Consider the following 17,328-nt stretch of genomic DNA (forward strand, 5'->3'; position numbering starts at 1 on the left):
GTTTATATCTATAGCCTACCTTCTTTCCCCCATACTTGCCCAGTGGCTTACATCCTTTAACGTATAATATCTGGGGAATATAATGTGTCTCAGTTTTCTGACTAGCTCTCCCCCAGTAATTTTGCCTACACCCTGCTCTACCCATTTGTTCACATGAGAATACCATGTTATTAACAATAACTGAATCCTTCCATAATCTCAATTTCAAGCATCTCACTCTCAAATTAACATCTATTTTTGAAGCTCATTCCCTCTAGAAACTCAATCTTTTGATCCACCTGGGACCTATAATCCAATGGTCCTACCTTTGCACTCTCCTCACCCCCAGGTAGTCCTTACTTTCTCCTTGGCCAGTTTAAATTGCAAAATTATAACCACTTCCTTGCCTACTTCCCCAATTTCATTGCCCACCTCTGGTTTCATTATTCTCTCCTGGCAAAACTCTAACCCTGAACAAAACAAATTCTCTGCCTGCTCTGTGCCTATACCTATGTAGCTGAATGAATGTAGCAGGTGAAAAACATAATCTTGTTGACTGATGTGTTTAAATTTGTGACCACCAACTTCGAGTGAACGCTTAGTCTTCCTAGCAATTCTACAACTTTTCCCTAATCTATTTACTATCCTCTCTTTCTAAGCTAACTATTTATACCTTCTCTTGTCTACCTAAATCTATCATATTTCCTCCCATTATCCCTCCCAGCTAACAACCATGCTTCAGATTTCACTTAAGCAATCAAAAAAGAACGTCCACAAGCTCCTACCCTGAAATTTATTCACATAATTGTATCTATGCCATATACTCTATTGTGATGGTTAATTTTATTGTGTCAATTTGAATGGGCCACAGGGTGCCCAAATATTTAAACATTATTCTGGGCATTTCTGTGAGGGTGTTTCTGGATGAGACTAACATCTGAATCAGCAGACTGAGTAAAGCAGACTGCCCTCCCCAATGTGGGTGGGCTTCATCCAATCTGTTGACGGCCTGACTATAACAAAAAGGCTGAGTGAGGGATAATTCACTCTTTCTGTCTGCCTTTAAGCTAGGACAGTAGTCTCCTGCCTTCAGACTCACACTTGGACTGAAACAAATAGTGTCTGCTCTCCTGGTTCTCAGGCCTTCAGACTTAGACTGGAACTATACCACTGGCTCTCCCAGGTCTCCAGCTTGCCATCTGTATACAAGATAGATAGATAGATAGATAGATAGAAAACTGGGAATTGGCCCATGCTATTATGGAGGTAGGTAGATAGGTAGATAGATAGATATCCCCCATGACTTATCTGTGCTCCTAAATCCAGCCCCTCCTTGTGTGCACTAGATTCCATATCCTCTCATCTAGTCAAGGGCATTTTTCACCTCTCTTCTGCATCATCAATTTCTCCCTCTCTACTAGTCTACCAGAAAAGTCCCAAAGTCCCATCAGTATATAAGCATATGCAATTTCTCCCATCATTAAAAAAAATCAAACAAATTTGACTTCACTAACTGCTCCATTCTTCTCCCCTTTATAGAAAAACTACTCAAAAGAGTCATCTATATTAGCATCTCCATTTCCACTCCTTCCATTGTCTACATTTTCACTCCTTCCATTGTCTCTTCCCAGTGTTTAAAAGACACTCCACCCCCCCAAAAGGGCTCACTCATATCAAGGTTACCAATGACCCTCATGCTGCCAAATCTTACAGTCAGTCCTCATCTGGCTCAACACACCAGCAGCAGATGACCCAACACAGCCAAAAATAAATTAATTAATTTTTAAAAAAGAAGACGGGCTTCCCTGGTGGCGCAGTGGTTGAGAGTCTGCCTGCCGATGCAGGGGACACGGATTCGTGCCCTGGTCCGGGAGGATCCCACATGCCACGGAGCGGCTGGGCCCGTGAGCCATGGTCGCTGAGCCTGCACGTCCGGAGCCTGTGCTCCGCAACGGGAGAGGCCGCAGCAGTGAGAGGCCCATGTACCGCAAAAAAAAAAAAAAAAGACAAGTTTCATTGCAACAAATGGAACAACACCTATGTTCATGGAGAGAAATACTTAATATTGTTAAGATGTCATACTACCTAAAGCTACCTACAGATTCAACACAATCTCTACCAAAATTCCAAAAGCCTTTTTTTCAGAAATGGAAAAGCCAATCCTCAGATTCATATGGAATTGGGAGTTCCCTGGCGGTCCAGTGGTTAGGACTTGGCACTTTCACTGCCGTGGCCTGGGTCCAATCCCTGGTCAGGGATCTAAGATCCCACAAACCACCTGGCTGCAAAAAAAAAAAAAAATCATATGGAATCGCAAGGGGCCCTGGATAGCCAAAACAGTCTTCAAAAAGAACAAAATTGGAGACTCAGAATTCCCAGTTTCAAAACGTACTACAAAGCTATGATAAGGGTTTAGTAAGAATACACAAAAATCTCCTACAACTCAACAACAAAAAGACAACTCAATTTAACAACAGACAAAGGACTAGAATAGACATTTCTCCAAAGAAGATATACCGATGGCCAATAAGCATGTGAAAAGACGTTTAACATCTTTAGTCATTAAGGAAATGCAAATCAAAACCACAGTAAGATACCACATCACATCACCACCTAAGATGGCTATAATAGAAAAAGGAAAGCGGAAAGATAAGAGAAGAAAGGAAAACAAAAGAGAAAAGAAAAAAGACAAGGAACAGAAAAAAGAAAAGACAAAAGAAAAGAAAAAGGAACAGAAAATAACAAGTTTTTGAGAGGATTTGGAGAAATTGGAACCCTTATAACATTGCTGGTTGAATGTAAAATGGTTCCACCACCGTGAAAAACAGTTCTGCAGTTCCTCAAAAAGCTAAACATAGGGACTTCCCTGGTGGCGCAGTGGTTAAGAATCCGCCTGCCAATGCAGGGGAAATGGGTTCGAGCCCTGGTCTGGGAGGATTCCACATGCCGCGGAGCAACTAAGCCCGAGCACCACAACTACTGAGCCTACGCTCTAGAGCCCACGAGCCACAACTACTGAGCCTGTGTGCTGCAACTACTGAACCCTGTGCACCTAGAGCCCGTGCTCCGCAACAAGAGAAGCCACCACAGTGAGCAGCCCGCGCACCACAACGAAAAGTAGCCTCTGCTCACCGCAACTAGAGAAAGCCCGTGCGCAGCAATGAAGACCCAACGCAGCCAAAAATAAATAAAATAAATTTAAAAATTAAAATAAAAAGAGCTAAACATAGAATTATCATATGATCCAGCAAGTCGACTCCTAGGTACAGACCCAAAAAGAATTGGAAAAAGGGACTCAAGCAGATCCTTGTAAGCCAATGTTCAGTGCACCATTATTCACAATAACCAAAAGGGGGAAAAAACCCAACTGTCTGTCAAAAGATGAATGGATACACAAAATATAGTATATACACACACGAAACAGTACTCAGCTATAAAAAGAAATTAAGTGCTAATACATGGTACGACATGGATGAACCTTGAGAGCATTATGCTGAGTGAAATAAGTCCAATGCAAATGGACCAATATTATATGATTCCACTTGTATATACTACCTAGAATAAGCAAATTCATAGAGAGTATATCAGAGGTTACCAGGGGCTGGGCAGAGGGAGCAATGGGGAGTTACTGCTTAATTAACCAGTTACAGAGTTTGCTTGGGGTGATGCAGAAGTTTTAGAAATAATGGTGACGGTTGTGTAACAGTGAGTGTAATTAATGTCACTGAATCGTACACTTAAAAAATAGTTAAATTAGCAAACTTTGTTATATATATTTTACAATTTTTTTTAAAGATCATTCAGATCATGGTGTTTCCCTGACAAACCTCTCCAGTAGCTTCCCACCTCCCTCAGAATGAAAACCCAAATTTTCAAAATTGCCTACAAGGTCCTACACAATCTGTCTGACTTTATCTTCTACAGTTCTCTATCTCACCCTGCTCTAACTTGCTGGCCTCCTAGGCTGCTCTTCGGACACACCATGCAGGCTCCGTCAGAGCCTTTGCACTTTCCTTCCCCTCAAGTAGCCACAGGACTAGCTCTCTCACTTCCTTCAGGTCTTTACTCAAAAATTATCTTCTCAGCCAGGTCTTCCCTGACCACCTACTGTAAAACTGCAGCTCCCTGCCCCCACCGACACTCTTCACCTTCTGATATACCAGGCTTTTGACTCATTGCCTATCTCTCTCCAAAATGCAAACTCCAAAGACGAGCGATTTGTTTGTTTTGTTCATTGATGGTATCCCCAGTACCTAGAGCAGCGCTCAATAAATATCTGTTGAATTAACAAAGGGAGACCACTGTTCAACGGCATGAAAATCTAAATGTCCTACCCATACCGACCTTCAGCTCCCTAAAAGTTAACGCACCGAACTATACAAAATCCTTAGTACTCTGACTTAAAGACCACTAAATTAACATCCTAAGTATTTTAATATCCTCTTCCATAGGGAGAATTTTTACATACTCAAACACATCCAGAAAACAAATTCAACCAGGGAAAACAAAAACAAAACAAACCATTAAGGATTCAATGCTTTGAACTCAAAAAATCCAACATAACTTGTTACACTACACAAAATGGGCTGGGTGCCTGGGAGGTGGAAAGAGAGAAGGAAGATGTCCATCTCTAAGGAACATCCCACACACAGCCCAGAGGCCTGCTCTGCCGGACTGAGCACCGCAAGTGTCGGAGAAGGCTAGAATGATACCTCAAGGGTCTGGAGGTGGAAGAAGGGTTGGGGAGGACACGTTACCGTGAGAAGAGTCAGTTCAACGGGACTTCTCCTTCAGCTGGACGACTTGTGCAGCATCCCAACGGCATTGCCTGGAACCCAGTCACTCAGGCTGGACTGACCAATTCAATCGACCTAATTCCTGCGGAGCGTCACGGCGCACACAGCATACGTCACTTCTGGGACACGGACCTTCCCACCCCTCCCTCCGGGGTCCGCCCGCCCCCAGTCCACCACTCCCAGAGCGCCGCGCTGCAGCCCCTCCCACCCTAGCCCGGCGGGCTACGCGAAACGCATGCGCGGAGGACTCCCGCCGCCGCTGAGCGCTCCGGGAAGTGTAGTCTCCTTGTGGGTGCCGGTGGGCCGCCAGAGTCCTATGTCCCGGCAGAACCTGGAGAAGTCAGAACACTCTGGCCACCCGGGTTCTTATCCCCACCTTCACACCTGTCCGGTCACCTAGCGCTCACGCTCCGATTCCACGCGCTGGGCTTCCGTCAAGGCGGGCCCCAGGGGAGAGCGGATACCCGGTCTTCCCTTCAGCGGGCTGTGCTGGAGGAGGCGGGGCCCACTGCCCACCTCCCACCGCCCCCCGCCCCGCCCCCCGCCCCGCCCCTCTCTATCCCGCGGGCCGCGGGCCGGTGCCCGAACAGAGGCGGCGGCCCCCGCAGCAGCCGCAGGAGGGGCGGCGGCGGTGGGCGCCGCAGGCGATGCCCCTGCCCGGCTGCTCCGGCGTGGGGCAGTGCGAGCGGCGGCGGGGGAGCAGGCAGGGGGCGGCGGCTGCGGCGGCTGCAACAGAGGGGCCGAGAGCTGGAGGCGGCGGCGGCGGCGGCCTCGAAGGGCATCGGCGGAGGCGGTGATGGCAGCAGTGGTGATGTGAGTGTGTGCTGGCTGGGGCCCCGGGGGCTGTCCAGCCCGAGGCGGGCGGCCCGGCGGCGAGCGGGAGCGGGAGGCCAGGGGCGGCGGAGGGATGCTGTGTGCCCGGTGCGGAGCCGGGAGACGCCGCCCGCCGCCCGCCGCCGTCGCCGCCGCCGCGGACCGTCCTGGCGCTGCGGCGGCCGGCGCCGCGCAAAGAGCGGCCAGCTGTGGGGTTCCCGGGCAGAGGCTGGGGCAGCGCAGGCCGAGGGGCGTCTGTGATTGTTCTCAACACTCCTCCCCCACCCCACCCCGTGTGTCTGTTTGTCACTTGCAGCTGAAGATGGAAAGAGCCAGGCGAAGGGGAGGCGGCGGCGGCGGCGGCGGCCGTGGCCGCGGCGGCAAGAATGTAGGGGGCTCTGGCCTCAGCAAGAGTAGACTCTATCCCCAGGCCCAGCACTCCCACTACCCCCACTACGCGGCTTCAGCCACCCCTAACCAGGCTGGAGGCGCAGCCGAAATCCAGGAGCTGGCCTCCAAAAGGGTGGACATCCAGAAAAAGAGGTTTTACCTAGACGTGAAGCAAAGCTCCCGGGGCCGGTTCCTAAAGATAGCCGAAGTCTGGATAGGGAGAGGCCGGCAAGACAATATCAGAAAGAGTAAACTGACCCTCTCCCTGTCTGTGGCCGCGGAGCTGAAGGACTGTCTAGGGGACTTCATCGAGCACTATGCCCACCTGGGCCTGAAAGGCCACCGACAAGAGCATGGTCACGGCAAAGAGCAAAGCTCCAGGAGGAGACAGAAGCACGCAGCACCCTCCTCACCAGTCTCTGTGGGGTCCGAAGAGCACCCTCACAGTGTCCTCAAAACAGACTACATAGAGAGGGACAATAGGAAATACTATCTAGACCTAAAGGAAAATCAACGGGGTCGCTTCCTAAGGATAAGACAAACCATGATCCGGGGAACTGGCATGATAGGTTATTTTGGCCACACTTTGGGCCAAGAGCAGACTATCGTCCTCCCAGCACAAGGGATGATTGAGTTTCGGGATGCCTTGGTTCAGCTCATTGAAGACTATGGCGAAGGGGACATAGAAGAACGCAGAGGTGGAGACGATGACCCAGTCGAACTCCCAGAGGGGACTTCTTTCAGAGTGGACAATAAAAGGTTCTACTTTGATGTGGGCTCTAATAAATATGGAATTTTCCTGAAGGTAAGTGAGGTGAGGCCACCTTACCGTAATACTATTACTGTTCCATTCAAAGCTTGGACAAGGTTTGGGGAGAATTTTATCAAGTACGAAGAAGAGATGAGGAAAATTTTCAACAGCCATAAAGAAAAGAGGATGGATGGCAGAAGGGCCAGTGGTGAAGAGCAAGAATGCCTCGACTAGAGTGAAATTGAACTCCATCAGGCAAAAGTTAAAATCATAAATTGGCTAAAAGTACTGATCCATAATCATTTGAAGAAATTTTTCCTCTTTTTTTGGCCCTTTGTTATGAGTAATACCTCTAGTAGTTATACTTCAAGGAGTCTGATTCTCATGTTATGTTATCCATAAAACACTATAATTCTTTTGGGAATTTCAACCTTCCCAGAGCTAAATAGTTTAGCTGCTTCAGCTGCTCCAGACTATTGAAGTATGCAAATCAGCACAGTGTGACATTCTGACCTTCTAGATACCATAACTAAGATTAACATTGCACTATGACATAAGCCTAAAAAAAGATACATATACCTAATATGTAAGTGTGAATTTCTATTTAACAAGTTCCCCCAAAAAAGTATTCCATTCCTACTTCATTAAAAGCTGCTAGGATTACCTGTAGGACAGTTACCACAGAAACAGAAACTGACTTCTATTATAAATATATTTATTTACAAAAGTACGAGTAGAAATATATTAAATGTCCATTGGATAACTGAATATTAAACAGTACCATTAAAGGATCAAATCTTAGAGTTACTATAGTATTCTATAATTTCAAATTTTGTGGTGACCCTACAGTTTATACTTGCCATATCAATGCCATGAGAGAGTTTTAGTTGGTTATTCTAAGCTAGTTATAATCCCATCTTCACCTCTGATTATTGTACCATATATTATTATTGACTTTCCAAAGTTTCAGGAATTACTTTTATGTCACTGTTGCGTGGGAGGCTTTGCTATGGAAATCTTGATATTTTAGCTTTTCATGCTAATTTGAAGGTTGTGAGAGGTTCTTTCCCCAAATACATCATGGACTCAAGGTGTTATATTTTATGCTGCTGCTTTAACACTGTTTCAGAAGGGTTGGTGCACCAGTTACCTGATATAAAAATAATCTGTAATAATATTTTTAGTAGCACTTTTGCAGTTGCTACCCTGAAGTCCATTTTAACACTTACAATATAAACCTGACTTTTAAAGGTGTTTTAATTCCAGGAAAAAAAAAAGTTTTTCTCTAAAAAGCATTTAGAATAAATGTACAATTTCAGCCTGGAAAAATATAATTTGAAGATTGGTTATAAACATATTTGAAAGAATAATTCAGGCATTTTTCCAAGGTGCTCTTTATGATACTTTACACAAGGTTTACTTTACACAAGACTCACCCACTTACTGGTATTAAAAATTACTTTCCAGGAAGTGCCAGAGCAATTTTTCAACACCTAAGCAATTTTTTATACAAGTGGATATAATGTATATGTGTACCAACCCACCCTGTATTAACTGACTGAAATTTTATCTGTTGAGCTGCATTTTATCTGAATGAAATTACTGTCTTTTATCTTGGCTTTATTCACCTCCCACACAATGAGTCCATATAATTATGTTTAAAAGCCAGACACTGATTTCAACCCCCAAATATAGCTCTCATTGATGAGAGCTGGCTGCATGGATTGAGTTCAGAATGTAGCTCTTTTTTTATATGCTATAAGTCATTCACAATTATTTTAACAGTTGTTTTCCCTCCAGACGTTTGTCCCCAAATACACTTAAGTAAGGTCACTGAGAAAACTTTATGATATGAATTAAGAAAATTAATTTCACTGATTTACATTACTTAAGAACAAGCAATCAGTAACCTAGACGTACATACTGGTGTTGGCTTACTGATTGTATTTCCAGTTTCCTCAAGTAGTATGAAGGAATCTCCCCAGTTCATTATAATTGTGGGCCATCTGGATCACTGTGGACCAGCTGAAGGTTAGAAGATGGTGTTAGGACTAGAGTTAATAGCTCATGGCGGGTGTTGAGACTCTAAAAGTAGCAAGGATCTTTAAACAGTCCTCACTGTCAAATAACTATTCTAGGCTTGATAAAAAGTAGTTTTGGGGTGTATGAAGGGGTGGCGTACACTTGAATTACTGTACTACTGATTGCTTTGCTGCCATTGTAGTGCCTATTAATAATTAATAATCAACCTGTCAGATTTTGGCAATCTGGAGCTGTGAATATTCCAGTATTTGAGTGTTCCTATCACTATTGCTGTGACTGTATACTCTCTCTTAAAACCTTCCCTTCCAAAATATTTATATCTGTTAAGTCTAAATAATTTCCTTCTTGGTTTTTAGTCTGGTAAGGTTTGAGTGTGTGTGTGTGTGTGTATATATATATATATATATATATATATACACACACACACACACACACACACATATCTATGTGTGTATATATATGTGTGTTATATATATATATATACATACACATGATACAATGTCAGACTTAAATATCTTTAACTCATTGTATATAAATATTATTAGTTTAATTTTGCATTAATAATTTAAGTGAAAAATTGGTTAGGCAGCCAAATTTTCTACATTGTATGTATATTTCAGAGTTTTTACCATCTGAAAGCTACAAACTGGATAGATGCATTTGTAACGGCAGTTGAATATACTTTAGAATCATCAAGCCTTCTGCCAGTCCTTTTGTTTCATTTTTTTCAAAGTTAATGTTCACCGAAAAATGAAATGATGCTATGATTCTTTTTGATACTTAAAATTTCCAGTCGTTCATTAGCCATAATCAAATAAGATCCAATCCAAAACTCTGGTATTAGGACAAGTACTGAGATGTATCTGATAAAATACGCTACTATTCTTATCTGTGCAATATACATTTTATTTATTGGCATTTGTAACATAAATGGAGCTGCAAGTGTACATGGTACTCTTCAAAATAATAGGATCCCTGCCTTGAAGACATAAAACTCTTAAGGCAACTGGATGTTAGAAGTCAAAAAGTGAGCGTTAAAGTTAGTAACCAAAATTACTAGTTCACTATATAATTCTAAAACACTGATGATGTTTGCACATAATAATCCAAGCATAATGTGGTACAGGCTCAAAACTGTAATAATATAAGCTGATAGTATGAAATTTGGAAACGGGTCCCTCATAATCGTTGGCAGTGTGCTCCGACCAATTGAAAGCAGCACTAATCTGTTGCTTATATGCAAAAGGTGCAATGTATTATAAAAGTATTAAACTTTGCCACATTTTATAATTTTCCTTGTTAAAGCCCCAAACTGCCATGTCCCTTAAACTTGAGTCAAACACAAGCTTATTTGCACTAAAGAGCATGGCCAAAAAATAAATGACAGAGTGGAAAAGCTAATTGGAACCTCTTGAAATAATTGGTTCTAATGGGAGAATTTCACATTTGTCTATTTGAAAGCTATATGGTCCAGGCAGACAATCTGTCAGTTCACTAATTTAATAATGCACTTTACCTTTTGTATATAAAACATGTACATTTATGCCACTTGACCAGTGGGATGTGTTTCAATAACTATGTAGTTAGAATCTGTAGGGTGAGCTCTTGCATGCATATGTTTGTGTTGGAACTGCCGTAGTAACAAGTTTCCATTAAATCAGTGTAATGGAGAAGGGTAGAAAATGTTTCTGAAGCAAATCCCAATACATTTAACAAGGAATTTTAAAGTAGAGTTCATATTTGTATTCTTCAGGACTAGAATCAATAAAAAAAAACTCTTTCTAGCCCAGGTTAGTATTACAGTTGAGATTATATCTAATTGAGATTCCCCATAATACCCTGAAAATGAATTTTGGGAATTTGTGCAGACATAAAAATGTTTAACAATTCTGTTTCATTGTTGATGTGTGTTTAAATTAGTAATGAAAAGACAGTACATGATACTATATTAGAATTAAAAGTATGATTGGCTGATAAGGCATCGTTAAGAAAACACCCAGACTAAAGAAAGTTCAAATTAAGGAAATGCAAAGAGCCTAAGAACAATTGCTAAAACAAATATGATATTATTTCAAAACTTGCAGAAGAACTAACTTTCACCAACCAAAAAGGGTATTTATTAGGGGACTTAGTGTATCCTTCCATCCTGAAAACTTCCTAAGATATACCTTTGAAAACTAGATAATTGTTGCTTAATAATAGGTTGTATGTACTTTACTAACAACACTGTGTACTAACAATTCATCAAGAGTATACTATATTTACTGCATTCATTTTATATTTGTGGATAAGAATACATTATATATAGTGATCCTATCTTAATATAATCATGTATTTATATTGTAATTTTGCAAATATTTTCAGTACAATAAACATTTATCTGAGCTGCACAATTTGAAGAGGATGAACTTGGAATACACCCTCAGACGCTCAGTTTTAATAAGCAGCTACCAATGAAAGTTGATGTATGTATTATCATTCCTTTAGAATTTGTTTTACGGTTTATTTTAATACTTAAGTAAATAGGACTTAATTGCAAATTTGAAGTAGTGTTCTGGGAATCATTTTTTCATAAGTGTGAGGTTTTCTTTTTTCCTGCTTATTTCCAAATGTCTTTCACTGGAACTATTTGTAAAATCTTATTCCAAGCTTCATGTAAGAGCTTTGCTTAGTCATCACATAGTTTGAAGTTTCTCTTTTACCAAAACACCAAACATCTTTGGCAGGATAAAATCTAAAGTAAACCACAAAGATAATTTAAAATTGATTCTATGCCAACAGAATAATACAGGTATAATATTTATCACTGCCAAATAAGATTCTTAAAATCTTTCTGGAGTTTCCTTAAAGATTTCTTGAATTTCATAGAGAAATATTGGCTCATGGCTAGCCCATTAGAGGAAGAGAGTAGGGATGTTACTATGCTGTTGAGACAATCCGTAGTCCACAATACTGTAGCAGTGAGGTACAGGGAAAGTATGTTTTTCCCAATTTCACGTCTTGTGAAAATTGAGTTTTTTGGGCTTTTTTGCGGTACGCGGGCCTCTCACTGTTATGGCCTCTCCCGTTGCGGAGCACAGGCTCCGGACGCGCAGGCTCAGCGGCCATGGCTCACGGGCCCAGCCGCTCCGCGGCATGTGGGATCCTCCCGGACCGGGGCACGAACCCGTGTCCCGAACCCGTGTCCCCTGCATCGGCAGGCGGACTCTCAACCACTGCGCCACCAGGGAAGCCCGAAAATTGAGTTTTTAGATCACAGTTACTCTGTCATACCCAAATTTATGTAGAAAAACAATTTATGTGTTAGTATATTTTCTTGTATAATGTTAAAAAATTAATCTTTTTTTCCTTAATTTGACATGATTTTTAAAGTAATTTAAATTTATTTAGTCAATATTTTTGAATAAGGAAAACATGCATATAGTACAAAATTTAAATGGGCCAGATGGGTAGACACTGAAATGTAGCAACTAGTGTTACCAATTTCTTGTGTCTCCTTCTGGAGTTACTGTGCATATACAAGCATATGTATTATATATACAGATATTCTTCTTAAACATACAGTTGAAAACATATCGTATACACTCTCCTGTACCCAGTAGTATCAATTTTAGATCTGTCATTATAAGTGAATTTTTTTCCCCTTTTACCTAGATACCATACTTGATCTAGTTACCATAGATCAATTAAATGCATAGATAGTTACATTTAATTTGAACTATTTATGACACCAAGGGAACCTCAAGGAAATTTCAAATGACTCCCATTGGAATTTACTCAAAATGCAAATATATGTATATATCAATTTTTAAATGTATAAATATTCAGTTTCCCGTCCCTATTTGAAACCACTCTGCCCTCCTAGCTCCCTCTCTTCCTTCCCTCAAAAAAGTATTGGTCTTTTTCCTGAGGTAATACAGTTCAGGATGTTAAGTTATTTACCCAAAGTGTATTTTAGATTAACTGTGTCCCCAAATGAAAAACACCCATGTTTAAAAGCTTTAATAAATTATCACTGTTAGTCAGTTTTTACTATTTCTGTTACTATTATTTTTATCCAAAGACCTTGCCATTGTAAGAGTAAATCAGCACTAGAACCATAGCAAAAGGTTATGATCCTGCTGAAATCTTTAGATTTATTAACACGAGGGTTTATATTTATAATGAGAAAAAGTATAGTTATTAATGAATAATTCATTTAACATTTAGTCAAATCCAAGACTAAACAAAGGGTTAACGCTACTTCTGATTATTTAAAGCATTGATTCCCCACTGAGGGACCCAGAGTCCGTCAGATTTCCTTGGGACCAAAAGGTACTAAGATGATTTGGGAAAGATTAAAAACGTAAGGGCTATGAGGTTACAAGTACAACTAAACCATCTCTGTTTTCTGCTGTAAGAATATAAAATAGCAAATATAATTGTTTGAAAATGAAATTAGCATAATTACTATTCCTGAAAATATAAACAAAGTTGCTTTAATAGTTTCCCAACCCCTCCCCCTCAAAAGTCACAGTTCTCTTTTTATTCACATCAAGGAGGCACTTTAATGTCACTTTTCTAATAACCACCAAGAAAAAATTATCTGAAAAATTAAAGGTCCCATACTTGAACCCTGAAGGATCCTATATAGTTATGAATTAAAACAACCAATTACGAGTATGTGGGTTGAGAAAGAATTTCTCAAATTAATGAGTATGTGGGTTGGTGTGTGTAAACTCTATGAAAATGTTAAAAGGTTTAAAAATGAAAGCATTGGTTTCAACTTTAGAATAATATCTCCATAACTGATGGCATGATTTTCTGTTTGTAACATGGAAAAAGTGTTGTTAGAAAACAAGATTCTCTTAAACATTTATTTTTAAAGCATAAAAGAGTTTGCTTCTTTTATTTTAGTGATGAATAACTCATTATCCTTTGCAGAATCTGTAACATTGGTAAAGATCACCAGGTATTTACTTGTTGAAGCTTAAAATGGTTTATAGGTATTGTTCTTTATTTAAAAAGAGGGATCAAAAGGAAGGTAATTCACCTTCAGGAAGAGTTTTGCTTAAATTTAGGCTAAAAAATATTAATAATTTTCCATCCTTAATCAAGGAGTTTCCCATGTTGACGCTTTCTGGTAAATTGTTTTCCAAACTTTACCTTCTTTGGAATATCCCTTGTGAGAAATTGCATAGTCTTACTGAGGCCAGTGGCATCTACCAATAAATAAAAGCTTATTGGTAATGAATTAGTGCTGCTACGGTGAGGTTAGTTTGTAATGTGAATATGAAGAAAATACTCATTTAAGTGGAATATACGTTTCCTTCTTTAGTGTTGACTTTTTTCTAAGATTGAATAGGCATTGCCTGTACTTTTATTTTACCCCTTTATACTTAGTTTCTGTGTTATTCTATTCCAAGTATTCATTGTTCCCAGGAAATATTAAGAGTAAAGAAAAGAGAAAGTAATCCCTAAGAAAAGTGTTCATAGTATTTAAAAGCTAGAGTCGCTCAAAATGTAAAATTGGAGGGAAAGTGCTTTTGTTGGCTTTAGTCTTTATCAGAATAACGGTATAAATCTGATTACTTTATTTGATCTGATTAGAGGCCAAATGTCTTTATCTGAGACCCCTATATTTGGAAATATTCAGTATTTTATTTTTCTTAGAACAAATGATTCTGTAGGATAATACTCTTCTTCAGGATTTTATTTATGATTTGTTGTGGATTTGATGAAGTTGTTGCCTAGAGGCGGCAAATATAAAAGAAGAAATAGAGAAGAGAAAGGTGGTGGCTGATTAATTTGCTTGCTTATAACAAAAGAAATCAATCTAATAGAAATGAGATAAATAAGTCATTCTCAAAACTAAATCCCTGTTTATTTAACCTTTAAAAGAGCCTTTGAGAAAGAATAATAAGACCTAATTCTGCCAGTGTATGGCCTGACCCTGAGCAAATCCTTTCACTTTTGTTTGGTGGTTTCCTTATATGAAACATGAACAAGATTGTACTAGAAGCTAGGGTTTCCTCCTACTCTAAACTTCTTAAATTCTGTATTAACAGAATGTGAAAGAAAAAACAGAAGAATAATACCCGGATTAGAAAGTGTGAGTAAGAGATTCTCTCTTTATATTAAAAACAACTATAATAATGCACCAACCTGTGATGATGCCCAAAAGAGCATGCAGAAGTGTCAGTTTTATAACAGATAGGTATCTCTCTAGCCACACAATAAAATTTTGTTCCTAGTCCTAAGACCAATACTTACTATATAACTATCCTATGCTTTAATTTTTTTAAGAAATATTTTTATTATCTATATGAAGTCTAATTTTTTGGAAGTATCATCACTTGTTTTATACACTTGTTTTATAATCATTTTCTATATTGCACGTGACAAAAGAATTTTTAAAGTTAACATCACTTTGTGAAATGCCATTGTTCCTGAAATAACCATAAATTACATTGCTAAACAATACACTGCAACTGTCATTGCATTGGTCCCCGAGAATCAGGTCCTTCCTTTGACCCCAATTTCCTTGGGCCTATTGAAGATCCTATGTTACAAATCACGACATTTAACAAAGAAAATCAAGAACGCTGAACTTCGAACAATATAGTTTTGCTATAGAGGACCCTACTAGGGTGTGCAAAGATAAAACATAATGAGTCTGTTTGTTTATTTGTTTGTTTTTAGCCTTGAGAAACTACAGAGGTTGATGATTAGAGGGGAGGAAAAGCATCACACAGGTTTTTGTCTCAGAGGCATTTATTTAGGCATCCCAGTCCTCCAGTCATTGGTGCCACCACCACTGTCAACAGAGGGGATTTTAAAAGAGTGACACCTTTCTCCCTAAACCTGTCTTTTGGATGCCTATTTCTTTATCAAAGACAGTGTTCACGGGCAAGGAAAGCATATTTTGAAGTGCATGTATACGTGTGTTTTGTCAATTTCAAAAAAATAATATCTGTGCACATAAAATTTGATTGCAGAAACGTTTACTAAAACAGTCTTTAGCCTGGTGGTGGTTCACACTAGCCATCTGATCAACAAATTCTATAGAGTGAATTGGCTGTTGTAGAAGTTTTTTTCCTCTCTTCTCTTTCTCCTCAAATAGCAGATCGATTTTAGGTTCTTGATTGCTTCTTCTTCAGTGTAGTCTGAAATCTAAGTGGGATGGGAGGGAATACTTTAGTTTGGCAGTTCTTTACCCTGGCCATTTTGTAGAAATTTTCCTCAGTTTCCCATTTCAAACACTCCAAGCAACCTTACCAAAAGAACACACCTAAGTGACAAAATTACCCAGCAAATAAAACAACAGAATCATGAGATAATGACTTAGGAATACAAGACACCTAGTGTGTACACACCTAGTGTGTATCACACCTAGTGTGATAACTTTACTTATCATTTGCTAATTTACTTCAGAAACTGTATTTTATTTCTAGGTCTTTCAGACTAGCAGTGTGATTTATACCAATGATTGTCAGTCTAGAAATTTCAATAGGGTAAAATAGTCTGAAGGTTCAGTTGAGTTATTATGGGATTTTATCTATCACTGTTGAGTAAATTCCCCCAAAAGGGTAAACCATGCTATCATCAGGGGTAAAAATAGAATTCTAAAACTCCATCACTCATAACTAACCTCCGTCCCTGTTTTTTCCTCCCTTCTGTACACTGTACCCTGTTGAAAGTGGTTGAGAACACTGATTTCTCCCACTACTACCGTAGCCCCACTCCATCCTATTTATTTGTTCAGATGACTATTGAAACACTATAAAGAAAGACTAAAGCTGATCTTTGAAAATTTATAAATTGCCCTATGAACTACACTTTGGGCTCTAAGAAAGGGCTCCTGCTTCACTTTACTTAACTAATTTCAACACTCTTAACTGTACTTCTGTATAACAGTTTAAGATGAGTAGAAAACATTTCGCTTGGGATGATATGGCCTAAAAGGGCAGTTACTCCTACTTTTCAGTACATAGTAGGTCTTCAGAAAATATTTTGACTAGCATGATTGACACGTCATTTCAGAAATGAATTTAGCCTCTAGGAAAATTGCACCATGACCATTTTTAAATAGAAGGTGGCAACAAAAGGAAGAGTCAATCAAGATTTATCAGTATTAATAACTATTACTTATTGAATACCTACCATGTTCTAGGCTTTGTTGGACCCCTTATATCTACTATCTCTAATCTTCATTATTATCCCCATTTTAATATACTTTTCCAGAGGTTCAGAAATTGGTTCAGTGTTTCAGAATATAATATATTTGAATCCTTACTGACACCAAGCCAAAGATTGTGCTCAGTTAGACCAGACCTGCCTCTGAGACTTACTCTGAAATTTAACTCCCAACCAATAAAGCACAGTCTACCCCAGCCACCACTGTAAATAAATCTGCCTCTGATTACTGGGATGTATGGTGCTAATAAATCCAATTTATTTGATTTTTGGTATAGCTTACAGTTTGAACCTCTAATCCCAACCAACTATTTCAAGTAAGTGTGAATAATTTTTTAAAGGGATCAGATGATGAGAATATAGATGATTATCCCAATTCTA

The 17,328-nt window shown here is 39.7% G+C and overlaps 2 protein-coding genes across 11 annotated transcripts in view; one reads left to right on the forward strand and one right to left on the reverse strand.

The window, feature by feature from the left end:
- The window catches only part of WRN (WRN RecQ like helicase), a 135,027-nt gene extending 129,767 nt beyond the window's left edge, over positions 1–5,260 (reverse strand). For 2 of the 4 annotated variants that reach the window (XM_081221210.1, XM_081221207.1), the window contains exons 1-2: positions 5,152–5,260; positions 4,737–4,857 (exon numbers count right to left, since the gene is read on the reverse strand). The gene's annotated coding sequence lies outside the window, so the exon portion shown is untranslated. The remainder of the gene's footprint in view (positions 1–4,736; positions 4,858–5,151) is intronic. The other 2 variants (XM_081221208.1, XM_081221209.1) reach the window with 2 other exon arrangements.
- A 91-nt stretch (positions 5,261–5,351) lies between these two features.
- Positions 5,352–17,328, forward strand: part of PURG (purine rich element binding protein G) — a 35,458-nt gene continuing 23,481 nt past the window's right edge. For 2 of the 7 annotated variants that reach the window (XM_081220734.1, XM_081220739.1), the window contains exons 1-2: positions 5,352–5,588; positions 5,905–6,783. In XM_081220734.1, coding sequence (XP_081076860.1) covers positions 5,911–6,783 — 873 coding nt within the window. In that variant the 5' untranslated portion in view covers positions 5,352–5,588; positions 5,905–5,910. Of the gene's footprint in view, positions 5,589–5,904; positions 9,154–11,136; positions 11,797–14,819; positions 14,941–17,328 lie in introns of those variants that run through there. The other 5 variants (XM_081220737.1, XM_081220736.1, XM_081220738.1 and 2 more) reach the window with 5 other exon arrangements.

The sequence above is a fragment of the Mesoplodon bidens genome (assembly GCF_964165515.1).
Source record: "Mesoplodon bidens genome assembly, chromosome: 20".
Taxonomy (NCBI): Eukaryota; Metazoa; Chordata; class Mammalia; order Artiodactyla; family Ziphiidae; genus Mesoplodon; species Mesoplodon bidens.